Genomic DNA, 19,673 nt, shown 5'->3' with positions numbered 1-19,673 from the left:
AGAGCAGCGAGGCTGGTGAAGGGACTTGAGCACAAGTCCTGTGAGGAGAGGCTGAGGGAGCTGGGGTTGTTTAGCCTGGAGAAAAGGAGGCTCAGAGGAGACCGCATCACTCTCTACAACTACCTGAAAGAAGGTTGTAGCCAGATGGGTGTTGGTCTCTTCTCCCAGGCAACCAGTAGTAGGACAAGGGGGTACGGTCTCAAGCTCTGCCAGGGGAGGTTTAGGTTGGATATTAGGAATAAATTTTTACAGTAATCAGACATTGGAATGGGCTGCCTAAGGAGGTGATGGATTCATGGTCCCTGGAGGTTTTTAAGGTGAGACTGGATGTGGCACTTAGTACCATGATCTAGTAACCACAGTGGTGTTGGATCCAAGGGTTGGACTTGGTGATCTTGGAGGTCTTTTCCAACCCATTTGATTCTATGATTCTATGAATTATGGGAGGTTATGGTATTCTTGTTAAAAACTCTGAAAGTAACATTTTAAAGGCATGCAAAACCTATAAGATGGCACTTGTGATCACAGAATCATGGAATCACAGAATGGCTGGAGTTGGGAGGGATCCTAAAGATCACGTAGTTCCAACACCCCTGACATCGGCAGGGCCACAAGCCCCATCCAACAATGGGGCATCCATTGGCACCTTCCATGGATAGGGCATCCACAACTTCTCTGTGCAACCTGTTTCAGTGCTTTGCCACCCTCATAGTAAAGAAAGGAAAAATATTTTTTTCCTAATATGTAGTCTAAACCTACTCTCGGTTTGAAGCCATTCCCCCTTCTCCTGTCACTACGTGATATTCAGATGTAGAGCCGCACAACCGGCCGTTCTCACTTCTTCCCGATTTGCATATAATTCCTTTTCTCACCTGCAGTTCCTGTGAAATTCCCATCTGGGGGCAAAGGGGCGGGTGCCAGGAATGCGGGTGAATGCCGGGGATGCTGGCGGTGGCACCGAGGGCAGCCCTGCCCGGGGGATGCGCGGAGCTCCCGTGCTGCCGGCGGGGCGGGCGCGGGGCGGGCGCGGGGGTGGCGCGGGCCGGGCGTTACCGCCGTCCGTTACCCGCCGGCCCCGCCGGCCCCGCACCAATGGCCGACACCCCGCCACAGCCCGCCCCGGAGCCCGCCGAGATGGCTTACTGCGGCCCCACTTCCCTCACGTACCTGCCCGTCCTCCAGTGGTGGGTGTTGTCCCTGCCCCGCTCCCGGGGGCGGGCCGTGGCTGGGGATGGAGTGGGCAGGTGGCGCGACTGGGCTCTCCCCTCACCGGGGGGCTCGCAGGACCCACCGGGTGGGCTTGCCACGGGGAGCGCAGGAGTCCTGCTTTTAGCGTTTCTCGCGGTTCCGTGGGGCAAGAGCCTGGTTTGCTGCAAAGACCCGTCATCACTGTAGTGCATAAACGATGCCGAGAAAGCAAGGAAACTTCCCTGAAAGTCCCATCTGCCACAAGCCTTTCTGATATAAAGGTGGTTTGACACGGGGGAAACGGGATTTTGTGTCAGCCTGACCACTGGCCGGGACCTGGCCCCGGGGCTGCCACCCACTTGGTGTGATGCTGCAGGGCAGCTGGCAAGAGGTCTCCCTGGCTGGACCACTCTTGACTGGTGGGCTTTTACAGCGTGCCACGAGTGATTGCGAGGCTGCACAGCTGGTGGGACACTGGCACTCACTCAGTGTGATGCTGAGCATTAGACATTCTCCAAGGTTATGCTTTCTTGAGATGAAGGTAATGGTTGAACACCTTAATGAGACGCTTTCTGTGGTGGAGTAAGGTTGTCATCATCATTTTCTTGTGCTTTGAGAAGAGCATCACCTGCCATGTGATGGCCAGAGAGAAACCAGGGATACTTTCCTACTTTCCCCAGTCACAGATGAGTCCAGCTAGTAGTGTTGAAGCTTTGTGTGAAACAGTAATAACAAATACAAACAAACTTTTAACTTGTCAGCAAGTAATCCTAAAACATGTTATTCTCCCTCTCAGTAATACCTGAGCAGTGGGAGCTCATCTGTGTTTTTACTGTGATATAGATGCCAGTATTCCTATTTTAAAAGGACAGAAGGAAGAGATTCATCCAAGGTCATTCATCCAACAGGTTTGAGACACAGCATAAAATTGAATCATAAACAATCCTTGAAATGATGAACTGATGATTTTTTTTTCATCATGACAACCTTCTGAATCCCCTTTTCATGTTTTGAAAAATTTTAAATGCTCAGCTTCATTTTACAGTTGGTGCATTGTCAACAGCAAACTAGATTTTGGTCCAGAAATGATTTAACAGCAGACTTGCCAACCTATATAATGGCCTGGCTGCCAAGGGTTCGAATAGAACAGGTGGCAAACCCCAAAAACCTGGAGTCCATGTGAGGTCCTAAAATCAGTCAGATAATAAATCACACACAAAGTGTGGATAGATAGTAGATAAATGGAGGAGGTCTTTTGCTGTGTACTTTTTGTTTAACCTCAGTCTTTCTCCCTTACCACTTTTTTCTTTTGATTTTTTTTTTGTCTCTATTAGCAGTTTTGGTTTGATGATGCCATAAAAACTCAAGTTTTGAAAACCTCAGGGCTAATAGGCAAGAAGATGAGCACGGTGCTCTCTTCTGTATGGATTTTTTTTTCCTAATATACAGTATTCTTGTATTATGTGTCAGCACTAAGAACATGTTTAACTTAGTATTTGGAAAAGACTGGCAATTTAATAGATGATAAATTCACAAAAGGAAATTCCAAAATATTTTGTTGCTAAGTAGTTAAATGCTGAAGAAAAACTATTGGCAGAAACCAGCTACTGAAGCACGAATTAATTTATGACGCCCTTCCAGTGACTCTTTTGGTGTTATATTAAGGATGAATTTGGACTAAGCTTTAATCTCCCATGGGACTGCTTAACTGTGAAGGGTTTTAGATGGTTGCTTTAGAAGAAACAACATTTCTGCCTGCTGGGAGGCAGGGCTCAGTCAGGACTCTTATCTAGAATAAATTTCATTTACCTTTGAGCCTGATGATGGGAAATACCCCAGCAACACAGCAGATCCCCTATCTTTGGATGCAGGTTCCTGCTCAGGTCTATTGGTGAAACCTTTTCTGTTGGGTGGTGGGGCTGGAGGTGGTTGGGAGCTGGCAGGGAGCCCAGTGCAGCTCAGCCCTGGTGCTTAACAGTACCAGGCTCCTGGGTTGGTGGGTGAGAAGGTGGTTTCCAAGGAGGTATAAGTGAGGCATTTGGGGATCTTTTGCTGGGGAGAAGAAAGTCTAGGGGAGAAAGAAAGCCTTCTTCAGTGGAAGAAGGGCAGGAGACATGAATAAAAGGTGAGGTAGACATTGTCAGGCAGCACAGTGACCATCTTCTTGCTCAGGCCAGTTTGCTGAAGACCTTATCTGCTATCTACTGCCAATACAGCTAGTTCAGAAAGATAAACACTGGGTTGTCTGAAGTCAGGCTACTGATAAAACAGAGGATGCTGATTTAAAATCCAACTGGCTTATCTCACCCAGTGAATATGAAAAGTCTTCTTTCCCAACCAACTGGATTATCAGTAAAGACACAGTGAGTAACTGGCACTGTGCTGCACTAGCATTCAGCTGATAAATTAATTAAATATGCAGAAATAATTTGGTAGAATGGAAGCACAGTTAGAGTAAGAAACCACTGTCATACAAGCAATGTGTTATGCTTTGAAAATTAATCTCTCTGCTCCTTTCAGCTTTGCTCCTGTATTTGTACTGCAGGCTATTATCTTATGACATCAAAACCATTGTCATTATCTCATAATAAAAAGTCATTTTTTTCCCAGTGAAGGTAATACCTTAGGCTAATAAGTAACCAAGTTTACGTCTTTCTCACCTTATTTACACAAGTAGTTGCATTTACTTGACTATGGCCATTCTGATAAGTAAGATGAGTCAGGGCTTTGGCTAAAGGATGAGTATTTAAACATCTAAACCTGTTTCAGTCCTGACAGTTCTGTTACATAGTAACTGTAAATTAAAATTCTGTTCTCTTAATAAACTTGTCCTAAAATCAGTGAGGTTGTATGAAAACAGAATTTTGTCCTTTACAGTTTGTGTACTCTCTATTTCAAATCACCATATCGCACATTTCAAGTGGAAAAATTCTCCTATTATTGTCTTTGGTATAGTGGAGACCTTTCTGTTTAGAAGACCAAAGTCAGATCTTTAGATATGCATATGAGAAATGTTAATACTGGCTGTACTGGTGTTAATGTTATAATATTACAAAGTTATATTTTTTAGTTAAAAAATTATGAGAACAAGTTAATTTCATAGCAGAGTCTCACATGACCTCTCTTATACCTTGGAAACAAGGAAAATAGAACTTGAAAATCTAACAACTCTTTCTTCTAATTCTGATACAAGCCAATTGATGTTTTTGTTTTAAAGGCTAGCTGATAATTTCTACTTGTGTGGAGGATGCACTGTACCCTGTCGGCTACTACATGAACTGTATATTGAAACCTGCAATCCAGATTTCAAGATTCAAGTACATCCATCCACCTTTGGAAAGGTACAGCGTAGACAGGAGACATAAGATAAGCAGGGATGCCTAAACAGAAAATTTGATCATCAAATATACACACTGCATATCGAATGAGATTAAGTAACAGAGAAGAATGAATATGTAACGTATTATGCTTGTGTGTTTTCTAATGTATTTCTGGTAAGCCCTCGTGTAGATGCAGTTATACTAGAGAAATGAGGGTTGTCTGTGGTGGAGTTTATTTTCTTTGGGGAACTGGTACATGTTACACTAGCAAAGACTTCTTTTGCCAATGTATTTTAGAAAGTTTTACCAGCTTTCTGCTTTTAACAGAAGGTTAAACAACTCATCCCAAGGAGTTGATTCTTCTCTCTTTAAAAGACACCTTCCATTGTTACATAATTTTATATTTCCCCCTAAATTATACTTGTGGAGATTTTGCTCCAAACATACCCTAAAAAGTTGTCACTGATACATCCAAGCAAAACAAATGCAGATGTAAAACTGAATTTCCTTCTAACAGTTCCACTCTTCTACTATATGGAGGTTGATGCAACCCACAGAGCAATTACCAGTTAGAAATCTCAGTTGCAACAAACACCTGTAGCTATTCAACAATTTTTATCTAAGTAACGAAGATAGAAAACCTTGTGATTATTTGTTGCTCAAGGCTTTTTGTTCAGTACTTTCTTTTTAACTGATAATATTCTATTAGTTCCCACACTAAGAGCTACTAAGCACTGTTTTAATACAAACCCAAAATAATATAAGTACAAGTTATAACTGAAATCAATTTCATTTATGTGGATAACCTCATTTTAGGAATCATTTATCTCAATTCAGTTGAATCTAATTTTTTTACTGGATAAATTAAATCACTTTTACTGAAAATTAAGATTTGAGTGAGTGATCCAGTGTGATTTATTACCATAGCTGAATGGATCATCAGCTAAGACCATGGGTAGAATTTGCCTGGCTTATTGTAGACATCTGCCATGAAGCTGGTCATCTTAAAAATCTCTTGGTAGCCAATGGAGAGAAAAAAGTAGTTACATGTGATGGGAACAGTTCCAGGCGTAGAGAAAAACATACAGCAATTGACAGGATTTTATTATATGGACCTTACAGTTATTATAGGGCCTTTACTGTGGTTTCATTGTATTCACACTACACAGTGCACAGCCTGGACATGCCCAGGCTTGCCACGAGTTTGCCTGCTCCCTGCTTCCCCCACTTCTCCCCCTTTTGCCCGTGTCCCTATCCTGATTTGTCCCCCCGCTTGTCTGTCTCATGCTCCGCCCTACGTTCTGGCCCTTTTCCCTCCCGAGCTGATAAAAGACTGCGTACACGCGTGAATAAGGGATTCGACTTGCACCCTCCCTCGTGTCCCGGACCCGCGCGGTGCCACGGTCCCACCCCCTTCGGACCGCGGCAGTTACATATGTTCCCTTTCACACAAAAACAATCATCTCAGAACGCTCTGATGAAATGTGCCTCAGAACTGCCTGTTTTTCTCCATTGCCTACCAAGTCTATAGTGACGAGCTTAGATATCTCTGCCTTGTAGCCACGTAGGCAAGATTAATCTCATTCTGCCTATACACTTTCAGGTATTCCGGCATGACTGATTACCAGCCTTCTTGTGGTTTACATTAATGCGTTTTACTTTTAAGTTGGGACAGGCACAGATGAAGCATGAGTCTGGTCACGCAGGAGAGCTTAGCTGATGAGCCAGAGCTGCTATGGGTTGGTACTTGCAACTGTTTGCTCACAGCCTTACCTGGCCCAGTGCACTGCGGTGCAAGTTAACACAAAACAAATGAGCAAACTGGGGTGCATCTCCCCAGTGGCTTGAAATAGTCTGTCCTTCTGCAGCAGGAGAAAGGACCATGCAGCAAGAAGCTGAGGAGGGCAGGAACTGCAGCCGACCTGATTTAAACTGAAGGTGTACATGTAATAGTTACTCCAGCCTTGCTAATGGGCTGAGCTATTAATAATTCACCAAGCTGTAGTAACCTGACTGCACTACATATATGTGGACTGTGAGGGCTTTTGCAGTCAAGCCTCATGTGAATCAAACTGTGGTGATTGAAGACACTGCTAATCTCATCTGCCCTGTCCCTCTACTTAAATATAGTGCTGTCTCTGTAGAAGAGACAGTGGGAGGAAGTGTGTGTCTTGTGCCACAGATGCACCAGTTTCATAGGCTGCCTTTGAGGAAAATAAGATTATGCTAAACTATCAGCTTGAGAAAGGGAGCAGCTGGTGTGGATGCATGCAGAAACATGCAAAGAATAAGACCACTGTTAAAACCGGAGGTGCATATTAGTGTGAGTTTGAGAAATCTGTTCTTTATCAGGCCTTTGGACCAGCGACTCTGCATAGAGTCCAAGCTGTGTGCTGCTGAGTGGACACTTCTTATTCCTCACTAACATGGAGTACTCGATCCTCTGTTCCTGCTATATAGAGAATGTTAGTTTCAGGTGTCCTGGGTTAGTTTCTGTCTTCACAACACAGCTCATGCAGAACAATCATAGTGGAGTGGATTATTAGCCTGACAATATCTAATTACACTGTAGAGCCTGACCTTGACAGATGCTGCGTGACCTCAGTTCGCACTTACCACCATGGTGGTCAAAAGGTTACTTTGCAGCTTGATGATTCAGGTCCTTTTAAAACAGATAAGTTGGGCCCTATCCTGTCAGTAACCTTGCAAGTGTAAATGGGTTGGTGAAGCCCCTTGTGTAAGTCCTGCTTAGTTGAATAAGGCTTGCAGGTCTGGCAGAGTATGGGAGCATCACAGTGCCCTCAAGTTCCCCCAGCTGATTGACTCCCCCCCACGATCATGGGGGGGTCTACTGGTGTGAGCACTGACTGTTTTTCAGTGCAAGGTAAACCAGACTACTCTACAAAAAATTTCCTACCTTAGGGAAGTAATCCCTTAAATTACTTAGCCTTTGATCCACAAAAGCCTCATTGAGTTCTGTTCAACAGTTACCATTTGAGAGGTATGTAAGAACAGGTATTAGCCTGCAAATGATGGAAAGCAACCGAAGTGATAAAGACAAAAAATGGAGGCAGATACAGTTTTGCATTTTAGAATGAATTTACTAAGTATCTGTAATTTTGTGTTTGTCTTTACAGCTTATTCAGTTAGTTTTCCCGGGTCTGGTGACAAGAAAGCGGACCACAGCAGGGAGTATCAGGTATTGGTTTTATGTCCTTTCTTTGAAAATGTTATTTCTAACTATTCTAATAAAATTTTAAAGTGGCTGACTTTTCAGCCCCAGCACTGCAATATAGCAGCTGAATTGTTGGTTGCAAGTCTGTAACACATCACAATATCCAGAGTGATTCATGGTGTCACCAAGGATGTTAAAATAGAGTAAATTCCATGAAAACCACCATATTGGATCTGCTTTGGTAGGGCACGAATTCCAGGTCAGACTGCTTTGAAAAAAAATTATTGCTCTGATTTGTGCTGGCTATTAACAGCATGGTTTGCATGAGGCATCTGCTAGACATCGCAACCTTACTCAGAGCTCCTGAGACACTGGGTCTCAAGGCCAGAAAAGCCTGTTTCTGGGATACGTGGGGATGGCAGCCATGACTGATGTCTGTCTTGTGTTTTTCATCCTTGCACATATCCATGGGGTGACCCAGCACATACTGATGGTCAATGGAAATGCTGTAAGCAGTTTCAAACCATTTAAATCAGACTCCAGATCCTCCTCCTACCTCTCCTTTCTTTTCCCTTTCCTCTCTTCTTCTAGAGCACAGAGAGTTTGATGCTCTTTTGTATCCAAAATTATAATCATATTCAGAACATCCAGACTGGGAAAGGGGATGTTTTAAGGACAGTGAGACAGAGAAATTTTACAAGCATTTTGTGAAGCTGTCAAGTACGGGCTCTGAGAACAACATGCCCTCACTTGATCTGTGTCTTTTCTCCACTAGTCTGGACTTGCTATCAGCTTGAGCCACAAGATCCTTTAATTTGGGAGTGCCTCCCTGCAGACACTCCCAGGCTTCTCCTCATAGTAGGGAGTATTTGGGATGGTGTTTGGTAGCCCCCAGCCTCTATGCTCTCTCCATCAGCAGCAGGTTACCCTTTGCTGGCTGCTGGTGGCCGCAAACCACGTCACCGCTCCCTTGGCTTCATCGTGGCCCAATCTGGGAAGAGCCAGCTCAAGACACCTTGGTAGCAGAGGTGGTGACTGCATTGCTCACTGAGCTCAGGATAAACCTTAGAGAAGGTCTGGCACGTTTATTGAGTTTTAGCTCACCATGACCACTGATGGGCCATCCAGTCCTCAAGCTACTGTGAACAGCCAGGAAACAGCTGCACTAAGTCCTTCAACGTCCATGAAGACCTCTGTCTGCTGAGACTCCGGTCCCTGACTTCACTAACTGTCCTGTACAAATCTGTTGCACCCTATTCCCTGGTTTATTTTTTTTTTTCATTTAGAAGAAGGTATCATTCCAGGGCAAAAATTGTTAAAAAGAGTTTGTAAATAGTTTATGTAATTTTTTTTCTGGTGGGGAAAATAAATATTCAACATAATTTAAAAACAAACATAAGGGTTTTTTTACTTAGTCTTTGGTTAAATAGAATGATCTGCTTTCAAAGGAGGATTATGAATTATTTAATGACGATGAAAATCATATGGTCAGTTGTAATTTTTTTTTAATTTTCTAGATATCATTATGATGGAATAGCTATCAAGAAGAACTCTTCCTTTTATGCACGTTTTTGCTGTCTTCTGTATGAACAAAATTATCTCAGGTTTGTTTTTTAAAATGTTTTATTCAAAAAATGTCACATGACAGTATATATATTGTCTGTACATAAAAGTCTGTAAATCATCTGTTGAATATTGACAACAGCATTATATTTTTCTTCTCATTATGCACACTATAAAAGTCCTGTGCCATTAGGTGCTGCACCCTAATGGAGAAATTGCATTTTGGAAACAGACCTTGCCTAACTGGACTTCCTTGAATTGGACATTTTAGCCATGTAAATCTTAAGAGCAAGAACTCATGCCAAACCTAATAGAAGAGCTTAATATATTGAGACTCAAAATGGGAGGTCAAAAAAACCATATTGAAATGCCTTCATGACATTGTATCACCTTCCTTATTGAATAGTAGGCTGAAGAGACCTGTATTGAGGTATAAATGACTGCGCTGTTTTGAAGAGTCCTACACACAGTCATTTTATCTGGGTTTTTTTACTACTTGAGGCATATTATTTAAAAAATGCTTCCTTTACTTAGTTTTAAAAGATCAGATTTTAAAAATCACCTCTTGTAAGAGAACACAGTGTAAGACAAGTATAAATTGATTGCAAAACTTAAAAGCCTAAAAATAATTGATGAATGTAAAATACTTTGGCAGATTAGAGTGTAGAAAGGAGCATGCTCCAATTGTGGGCAGGAGAGGATGAATTCTCATGGTCAAGCTCATAGTTCTGATAAAAAAACCACAGGCTTGCCTTTCTCCCCAGAAAAAAAGGAAGGAAAATGCTGCCAGTCTGTAACAGTTTTACACTTCTTTTTAATGCACAGGAGAAGAAAATTATGATATGCCTTGGACTTTGAAGACCAGTCTTGTATCCTCACTCTCTTATATTATTGTACACTACTTTGGTGTGTATATGGGTAAATTCTGTACTTTGGTTTCTATTCTTTAATATGCAGATATAGCATTATTCTACAGCATGAATGTTAGGGCAATACAAGTCAGCCTATTAAGCACCAAGATATCTGGTAATGATGAAACTCTCAGTGTCTGTGATATTTTATATAATATTCAATTACTTGAGTGCGTACTCTGCAGGAGCATGAAAAAATATATCCATAGGTTTGTTGCCTTTCTCTACAGGTTTCATAGCAGAGAAATGTTGCAGAAGTCCATAGAAGGACAACAGTAAATGATGGGATAGTGCAGAGGATCAGGTTCAGCAGATAATCAAGTGGCAGTCAGTTGTTGTGAGACCAAACAAATTATTCATAGGCTGGTTTCTCATGACACCCTTTACTGAAGTGATAGTCTTCATATCAGCTGCACCCAGTATGACCAGAACCAGCCTGAGATTTGATATAAGAACTGATATCCACAATTAGGAAAGGTCTTGTCCACTGTTCAAGAAACATTAAAGGTCTCTGGCTAAGTCTATGCTGGTCTTTCTTCTTCAGGGAAAGAAAGTTTTCCTGCAGCATCACTTGAAAACAGCAATCTTGATGGGTATAGTCGGAGCTGGTCATTCTGGTCACAGGAGAGATGAGAGAGAACAAAACAATTTGAATTGTTGCTCTTTTTTCCTCTCAGCATAGAAACATGAGGAAAAATTAGAAAAAGCGGGAGGAACCAAAGAACCAGTGCTGACTAAGTTTGGGCCAGGTGCAAAGAGAAGGACTTTAGCTACAGCTGGGAGACAGATGCATCACATATGCCAGCATAGCTTCTGTTCTCAGCCCTCCTCATGGAAATGAGCCATCTTCTCCAATGGGCTGGGGAACACGCTGCAGCCCATGCTTAACCACAGGGGAGCTGATGCACTAGCTGCAGACCTCTGTCTCCTTCTCCGCCAGCAGAGGTGCCTGCCCAGACACCTACTCCTAAAAAACTATATTTAATTTCAAACCAAGGAAAAGGGAAGGTTTTCCAGGGAAAGGGCTGAAATAAACTAGCTAGCTACTGATCTTGATACTGTTTCTTAACATAAACAGCTGTCCTATTGTAGAAAGGCTGAGAGAGTTGGGTTTCTTCAGCCATGAGAAGAGAAGGCTTCAGGGAGACCTTATAGCACCTAAAGGGGGCCTACAAGAGAGCTGGAGAGGGATTTTATACAGGGCATGTGGTGATAGAAGAAGGGGGAATGGCTTCAAGCAGAGAGAAGGTCAGTTTAGATTGGGTGTTAGGAAGAAATTCTTTACTGTGAAGGTGGTGAGGCACTAGCACAGGTTGCCCAGAGAAATTTTGGATGCCCATCCCTAGAAGTGTTCAAGGCCGGGTTGGATGAGGCTTTGAGCAATCTGGTCTAAGGAAAGGTGCCCTACCCATGGCAGGGGAGTTGAACTGGATAATCTTTGAAAGTTGCTTCCAAACCAAACTATTCTATGATTCTATAACTTTTCGTATTAAAAAAATAAATCAAAATATACAGATTTTATTTAGATAATGGCCATCTTTCTAGTTGCAATAGAAAAGTCCCTTAACTACAAAATTATCTTGTCTGATGCTTCCTTCATTTCAGACAGAAATAAGAAGACACTAAGCTGTTGAGTGAAGCCAGACAGCTGAAATCAGAACAGCTTCCACTCTAAATGCAGCCACAGGTCTCTGTCCCAAGCCAACATACAGCCCCCCAAAACCTGAGCAGCTGGGTGTCACAATTACTTCTTAGTGTCTCATGGAGCATAGCAGGAAAAAACAGAGAGAAAGCAGTAAAAAAAGCACAAGGCACAGCCAGAGAAGCATGAGTAGCACAACTTTGAAAGAAATAATTAGGTCACATACAAAATAAGCATCAGCTTCAACCAAATAAATCAGTTAGTTTTCATTTGTATGGAGTTTTGTACATTCTTTGCATTTAAGTAGGAATACATCAAGGAAATACCTCATCAAGTTCAGTACTTTTTGAAATCACAGTTAATTTTTTATGATCCAACAAAACCGGTAAAATAGCAATGGCAAATTCTAGATTGTTTTTTAATTTTAAAATTGAAATTTAGAAAAAGAATAATTAAAACCTGTAGACTTTTCTACCTGCAAGAAGAAATTTTGTTCTCACATAGGTAATCGTATGTATACCCATGCCACAGGTATTTGACACATAACATCTCAGTTTTTGAGAGTGTGTTGGTGTGGAAATTTCCAAATTAGAGTGAAAAAGATTTTTAATATACCATTTCAGTGCAGTTCAAATGCTGGTCTGTGGGCCAGACTCCTGTAATGGGATATATTTCTCTGGCTTGTTGCCGCTTCCCTCTAGAAGGGACAGGAGATACCTGTTTTAGTAGTCAATGTGTCCTAAATTACTATTGTGCCCTCCCATCCATAAATAAAGTCCAACATGCACATCCTTTTTCTGCTGCACCTAGGGGAGGGGAAGGTGGACTCCAGGGCCCAGTTTAGAGATCAAGGCATCCATCCACCCTGCGGGTTGGTGAAGAAAATGATTGTTTCAAAACCATGAACCATTCTTTCTAATTACTGAAAAGGATATTTCTTGACCATGATGAAATAATCAGCAATTGATATGGTGCTGGTAGTGAGGAACTAGGCCTCTGGAGGATCTGGCAACTTGGGAGCTATGCTTGTTGATGTCATAGAAATGGCAGTAAGATGATGTGCCTCTGAATACAAAGAAGGCATTTGCATGTTGATAGTCAGTGGGGTCTCAAATGTGTCAGGATTGGAACATGTTCACACAAGGAGCGATAAGAACCACCTGTGAGCTGGTTCGTTTAGAAATCTTTGAATCTTTGAAGATCCGTGTACCACAGATTTGATGATGATGTTATGAAAATAGTGCAAATAAGCACAACTGTAATCCATGAAGACTCAAAATGCATTACAGACATTAAGGGAATATATTAATTACCAATTTTCATTATAATAGGAATACGTTCCCTCTAGGAATGGGAGCTTTGAGGACAAGCATTCCCTAAGATGGTACTTTCTGTGGCTCAGACTACAGCAGTGTTAAAAAAAAAGTAATTGAATTTTGGTTTTGTAAGAGTTGCTTTATAGGGAAGGTTTGGGCTCCTGACTGTCTAGTGAAGCAAACCCATGATTTTTTCATTAAAAAAATCTGATATGGTTCTAGCAAATCTTTCTAATCTCTGTAATCTAACAGTCAACAGCATGCACATTCACCACCTTTCCTCCTTTCATTTTTCTTTTGTCCTTCCCATTTGTCTCTGTTAATATTTTTGTCTTCCCCAATCTTGTATTTCCCATTTTAGCTCTAGTTCCCACTCCACAGCATCATCCAAACTCTGCAAGAGAGACGGTGAATCTCCTTGTGATTTTGCTGTCACCCATTTTCCCCTTCTCCCACCCACCTCCTCTTTTGTGTGTTTTGTCTTTACCCAGGCACTGCTCGCCAGGGGAAGTGAGCATCTCTGACGTACAGCCAAGCACCTCTGCAGGCACCAGGTGAATCCTAATCCCCTTTACTGACAGTGGGGGCATATAGATGTTAGCATTCCACAGATATTCCATTTAATGTCCCCTGAGCTCCCGGCTAGCTGCTGGGGCACAGAAGAACGCACGCAGCACCCCTTCTCACCCCTCGATGTCCCTGTGCGGGGGGAGCGGGAGCCAGCCTGCCGTGGGAGCCAACCCACTGGAGGCGAGCGGTGCTGATACACGTTGCCATAGTAGCGGCAGCAAAAAAATACAGCTGGCCGCCTTCTCAGGGAGAGCAGGAGCTGGAAAATATTCATTAATTTTGTTTCACAGGCTTTAGAAATCTGCAGGAAGGATTCATTTGAAAGAAGCGTTATAAAATGTGTCTACTTACATGTGTTTCCCTTTGTCCAGCCACCACCTCTAAAATGTCAGGGAGAAAGAGTCACCAGCACTACCAAACATGCCCAGCATAAATGTTGTTCCCTGTCTTGGGCAGCCAGTTTGATTGTTTCTTTGGAGCACAGCCTTCATGGCACAGAGTAGTGGCAGAGAGAAAGGTGGCAAGAGTCAGTCCTGTGAGGAGCAGAGAAGTGAGAGGAAGCATTTTCAGTGGCCAGAGTTTTCAGGCAGCAATTTTCAGACAGCAATTCATTTTATCCTATGCCCCTTCAGGACGTATGGTAGTACCCTGGTTTATAATACATCACAGCAGTGAAACCCAGCAGCCAAGTTCTGATTAGGTAGCCTGAGTGTTGGCAATCACCAGTGGAAGCACATTTTCTACAATGCCCCTGTCTGTCAGCCTTCAAAACAGCCGAGTCCAAAAGGTCCCTGGAGTTTGAAATGCCTTCATAGACAGTGAGCACGCCACCAGCAAATGGAGGCTTGACTGGAGGCATCCAACTCTCACAGTGCTCCCCTTTTACTAGCAACATTTTCTCTCCCTCCACTAGCCTTAGCCTCAGCAAAACAGGCAGGGAGGCAGGTAGGAGATAGTATAGTCCAGCAATAAAGCAGCCTGTTGTGCCTTCATCCCTGGCTTTCCAGCTAAAAGCCACTGATCAAGCCTGTGCAGGACCAAGTAAATTCTGACTGAATGGAACATCATGGCCAGCTTTGCAGAGTAGATGGGTGAAAGTCAGAAACAAAATGCTATTTAAACTGATGTAGTGCAGAAAATGTCATAACTGTGAAATCTAAGCACAAGGATGATTATGCTTTTGTTATGTTCATGTTTATAAAAATTACTACCATTCCAAACAAACTACAGCTACAAATACAAACCCGTGATTCTGGTGCAAGAAGTTTAAAGTCATGGCACTGCTAAATGGCCAATACCTTCTTGTCTTTATAATGAATATTTCAGCTTTATCTTAAAATTAAGAAAGTCGTCTTCAGATTTGTTAGAAAATCATGGGACCACTGAATGATAGGAAAGAGAGCAGGGTTTGTTTCCCAAACACAGTGCTCCAACCTAGTGTACTCTATCCAGTTTGAGCTCATTTTCTTACTAAATACAGAATAAATTGGTGAGCTTTTAAAAGTTTTTTTTTTTCTGTTGTATATTTTATCACAGTAATAATTCCTGGAGTTCTGAAAATGCAGATGATTACAAGAAGAATAGACAAAAAAAAGGAACAGTGAGTTTCAGATACATTAGACATAACAAAATGTCAATCTGTGTGTTTAGTTAGAACCGCTATCTAATATGTTCTGATGAAATACAGTTAGCCCATCTTCTTCAAAATAATCTTTGTCTGTGTAATCTCACTGCGTGCTTACTTCCCCCACTCCTATCTCATCCATTAGCTAAATATTTTTGTTGTCTTAATGTCAGCTCAAATAATTTTGTCTGTACTGAGAGCGGAAATTGCGGCTGACAGCCCAGTTTTTGAATATTAGGGGAGTTAGTGGGGTACAACCTTCCTTGCCTGAGGCCCATGGTTCCAGGCCCTCATGCTGGTGAGACAGTGTCTTTTCAACATGCTCAGATGGCATGATAAGTGTTTAAATACTAGGAAACGATTAAGAAAAAAGAGCATAACCCCTGCTCACTGAAAAGGATGAATGTACAGGTAACCGATGGCAGTTCTCCCCTCAGTGAGCTGTCATGGAATGGCTTGTTGAACATCAGCCAGCAGAGCATGAGCAACAAACTTATGTGAATCAAAGTGAGGAAAAAATGAGAGACTGGATGTCTGTCTTACTTTTATGGAGTGCTCGGGTGCAGTAATGAGTGCTCTGAAATGGATGTACTGGTGGCCAACGAGAGGTGTGCTGTCACCCTGACAACTATCTTCAACCTTATGCAGAAGGTTACAAGTGTGACATGAGTGTTATAGAAAATATATGTGCAAGATATGTATTGCATTAAATATTCACCGGTTTTAAAAAGAAATTCATGTATGGTTTAGCATTTAAATGTTTAGGCAGCCCTGCTTTTTTCTTTCATCCATCCCAATTTTCTAAAAAAAAAAAAGGAAAAATAAGGACAAGCATTTCTCTAAAGAAATAAATCTTATTAAAAAATCGTGCTTTACAATTTCAAGAAAATACTGAAAATACTTAATACCTCTAACCAAACTGACAAAATAATTGCAATCTTTTTTCTTTTTATTGTTCAAAATAAATTCTGATGCATCAAGAGTAAGAATTTGGAGTATTATCCATCTGTCATTTATCTAAAGGCTGAGAAAGAGACATTTCAATACCTCTTTCCTGAATTCAACCAGTTCTTCCTTGGAGAGCAAGTGCAAAGTGAGACAGACCCCTACGAAATGGTATGTTCAACGTATCTTATCATAAGGCAAGTTAGCTCTTTTGCTGTGAGATCATTTTGTACTCTCTTTTTGGTCACAGATTGCACTGCTTGCCAATGACTACTACAACTATTGTCAAGTTATTTTACAAATGGTGAGAGAGAACAAGCTTGACAAGGTATGCCTTTGCTTTAATAACACTTATACTGATAACAGCAAACAATTATAAGAAAAAAATTGTGTCTGTGTAGTGTATTTACTTCATTATTTGATCTACAGTAGATGATCATTTACGGACTAAAGGAACATTCAGTCAAGTTATTTTGAAATTCTGAATTAACACAACATGCTCCAAGAATCTGAGTTTGCAACACATCCTGAGCCCGCCTGGCACATCAAAAGGTCTGAGCCCAGCACATAACACACAGCCACGGACACATATCTTTCATTATATCCTCATGTCCATGGCACAATTCTTTGTTTCTCCCCTCTTTCCTACACTGCCTTATGAGGTTCAGGTTGTTGCCACCTCCCCAGGACGCTTCCACTTACACTGGAGCCCAGCCAGGATGGGCCCAGGTAAAGAGCCCATCTCCACAGTCATTCCTTTGCTTCTGTGCTTGTATGTTGTTTTACTGAAATACACTTCAAATTTCACAAGTGCAAAATCAGTGAAAATTCATAAAGGGCTTTGTGTGACAGGTAGAAGACTGTATCATGTCGTTCTGGAGGTCTCTGCAGCCTGAAAGAATAGAACTGATGTGCTTACCAGATGTGTGCCAGCTGTTAAAAAGCTATGATAGGTATCTATTCAAGGTATTGTAGCCACATTTGCTTGTTGTAATTATGCTACTACATGTTTATGTCTTTTTAGTAGTTCTATATAAGGAGATAGATTGGCTGTTTCTTGTGTGCTGTACAAATGGGATTTTCGTTCTTACCTCATCTCTGTTCTTTGGCTTCTTCTGAGAGAGAATAGTACGTGTTTTGAAAGGAGCCAGTGGAATCTGAGATAGCTTCCATTTTCCTCCTATGTATTAATTTGAAAGTCCCCAATATCAGTGGAATGTGCTGTTATTAATGTGATCTGGTTCTGGCATGAGGTTATGTGACTGAAATTTCAACTGATAACTGTTTCCCAGATTATGAGAGTTACTTTTCCTTTGAGAACACTACTGCACTTGTCAGTGACATTCCACATAGAAATATGCAGTTTTCTGATAAAAATAATTTGCTTCTTACTTGCAACAGGTCATTAAGTAGTGTCTAGTAATTAATTCAGGAAACAATATTTAGTCTTAAAATCTTTTTCTTCTGCTAATAAAGGTAGCTTAGCTCTTGCTTAATTGGAAGAAAAAAAATGGGCTTCTTTACATTTAAACTATCAATACAATTTTATTTGGTGATGCTGCAAGTATCTGTAGTACACCCATCTGTTGCAGCGCTATGAATTTGCATTCTAGGAACTGGAGAACATCCTACTTCCTGATTTCCTAGAGGAGGTGCCTGCACAACACATCGACTCAATCAGATTGTTCAGTGAAAATGTTAAACGTTGGATGCTTAATCCTTTGGGAGGATTTCCACTAATGCTCCAAACATCCAAATCTAATGGTAGGTTTGAGTAAGAGAAATTTTCAAAAATAACTCCTCATTAAACTATAGAAAAGATTGTATTACAAGACTCTTAAATTATTTTAAAAACTTGTTTAGCTAATGTAACTTCAATAGTAGCAACAACTAGAGTTAGCTGAGATACAGTTAAAAATAAATAGTCTCAGATAATGTGTGAGAACAAATTTAAACCAAAATTATTCCAAATTTATGGTAAATTGAAGTGTACTTAAACCTTTTTAGAGATCTGTCTTTTGCCATGATTGCTTTGGCTGTGTAGATAACCAAACAATAAGCAGCCTGCCCTCTGAAATTTAGATATTATTCTGTTTCCTCACCTTGCAATTGGTTTTATGCCGATAAATTAATTAATGGCTATAGCACAGTTCAATATAAAGGGAGGGGAAAAAAGCCACACTCCTATAGGGAAACTATGACTTCCATTAGAGGAATTGAGGATGATTGGAAAAAGTCTGTACTCTACATATATAGATATATCTATATATATACATATATCTATGTATACATATATACATACATATATATACTCCGTGTGTATATGTTTGTATTTGTAAATATGTACATACACACATGTGTATATTTATATATATGATGCTGAAGATTCTGACTAAAACATCATGTTGCTCAGTTGTTCCTTGACTGAAGACCAGCTCCATAGTGGTAAAGCAGGGCTCCTGTGTAGACAAAAGTTTGTATTAGGATTCATATGCCTAAGAAAGACTTTCAGACAAACTTAATTCTGGCATTTCTTACATTCGAATGCTTGACAGAGCAAGCTTAGTAATGTATTTTTAACATGTGTGTGCATGGACATATATGTCAATAATCACCTATGACCCTTTGTATATGCATCCTGGTCTTCCTTCTTTGTACAAACATCATAGAAACAGAAATTTTCACTGAAAATCATTGTCTGTCTACAGAAGTTGCTTTATACTTGATTTCCCTGCAACTGAAAATTAGTTATTTTATATTTTATTCTTAAGAAGTGTATTCTTGGACCTTTTCATAATTATATAACACATAAACAGGACAAAAGTAGAACCAAAAAACCAACTCCTATTCACAGTGCTGCAGAATTATAGATGCATAAAGGTGGAAATGTAAATTGTCTAAACAAAACACAGGAGGTTTAGATTTACAGTTGCTTTCATTCACTTGAAACCATACAGGTAAAAGAGCATTAGTCTTAATTAGGAAGTATTAAATGTAAAAAAATATTGAAGTATCTTTCCTGTACATCATGGGTTAATAGATTCACAGTGAAGGAAGAATGGTGACCCAGGCAGCTTCTCCTTGCAAGCTTTGACTGCAAGGGTCCCCAGCCCAGCCTATAGTACTGGCTCAGAGCCCCCACTGTGCTCTCTGTTACCCTCCAAAGCTCCCCTAGAGATCTACTTTCTAAAAGATCTGTCTTCATTATTGTATTTTAGACTGTAAAATATTAATGATGTGAAACATATGCCTCTTCTTCTTTAACAGAAGTTAAAGAGTTTGTAAAAAGACTCAGGAGACAGACAGACCTTTGTAACATGGCCAAGGTATGTTGCAGAACCCGTGAAGCAAAAAAGCTGGGCATCTCATTCACACAAGCAGTTTGGACTAATTTTCAGATGCTCCACTATAAGACAATA

The 19,673-nt window shown here is 41.0% G+C and overlaps 1 protein-coding gene across 3 annotated transcripts in view; it reads left to right on the top strand.

The window, feature by feature from the left end:
- Positions 1 to 914: 914 nt before the first annotated feature.
- The window catches only part of RFX8 (regulatory factor X8), a 34,009-nt gene continuing 15,250 nt past the window's right edge, over positions 915 to 19,673 (top strand). Inside the window, exons 1-11 of one of the 3 annotated variants that reach the window (XM_051806946.1) lie at positions 915 to 1,184; positions 4,406 to 4,529; positions 7,646 to 7,707; positions 9,201 to 9,287; positions 13,607 to 13,669; positions 15,222 to 15,285; positions 16,291 to 16,425; positions 16,505 to 16,582; positions 17,107 to 17,220; positions 17,868 to 18,018; positions 19,522 to 19,580. In XM_051806946.1, the coding sequence (XP_051662906.1) occupies positions 934 to 1,184; positions 4,406 to 4,529; positions 7,646 to 7,707; positions 9,201 to 9,287; positions 13,607 to 13,669; positions 15,222 to 15,285; positions 16,291 to 16,425; positions 16,505 to 16,582; positions 17,107 to 17,220; positions 17,868 to 18,018; positions 19,522 to 19,580 (1,188 nt within the window). In that variant the 5' untranslated portion in view covers positions 915 to 933. The remainder of the gene's footprint in view (positions 1,185 to 4,405; positions 4,530 to 7,645; positions 7,708 to 9,200; positions 9,288 to 13,606; positions 13,670 to 15,221; positions 15,286 to 16,290; positions 16,426 to 16,504; positions 16,583 to 17,106; positions 17,221 to 17,867; positions 18,019 to 19,521; positions 19,581 to 19,673) is intronic. The other 2 variants (XM_051806947.1, XM_051806949.1) reach the window with 2 other exon arrangements.

The sequence above is a fragment of the Manacus candei genome, unplaced genomic scaffold, assembly GCF_025592945.1.
Source record: "Manacus candei isolate 608988 ecotype Guabito, Panama unplaced genomic scaffold, ASM2559294v1 h1tg000069l, whole genome shotgun sequence".
NCBI classification, from domain to species: Eukaryota; Metazoa; Chordata; class Aves; order Passeriformes; family Pipridae; genus Manacus; species Manacus candei.
The sequence above is the reverse complement of the archived record's forward strand: the minus strand, read 5'-3'. Positions and strand labels throughout refer to the sequence as shown.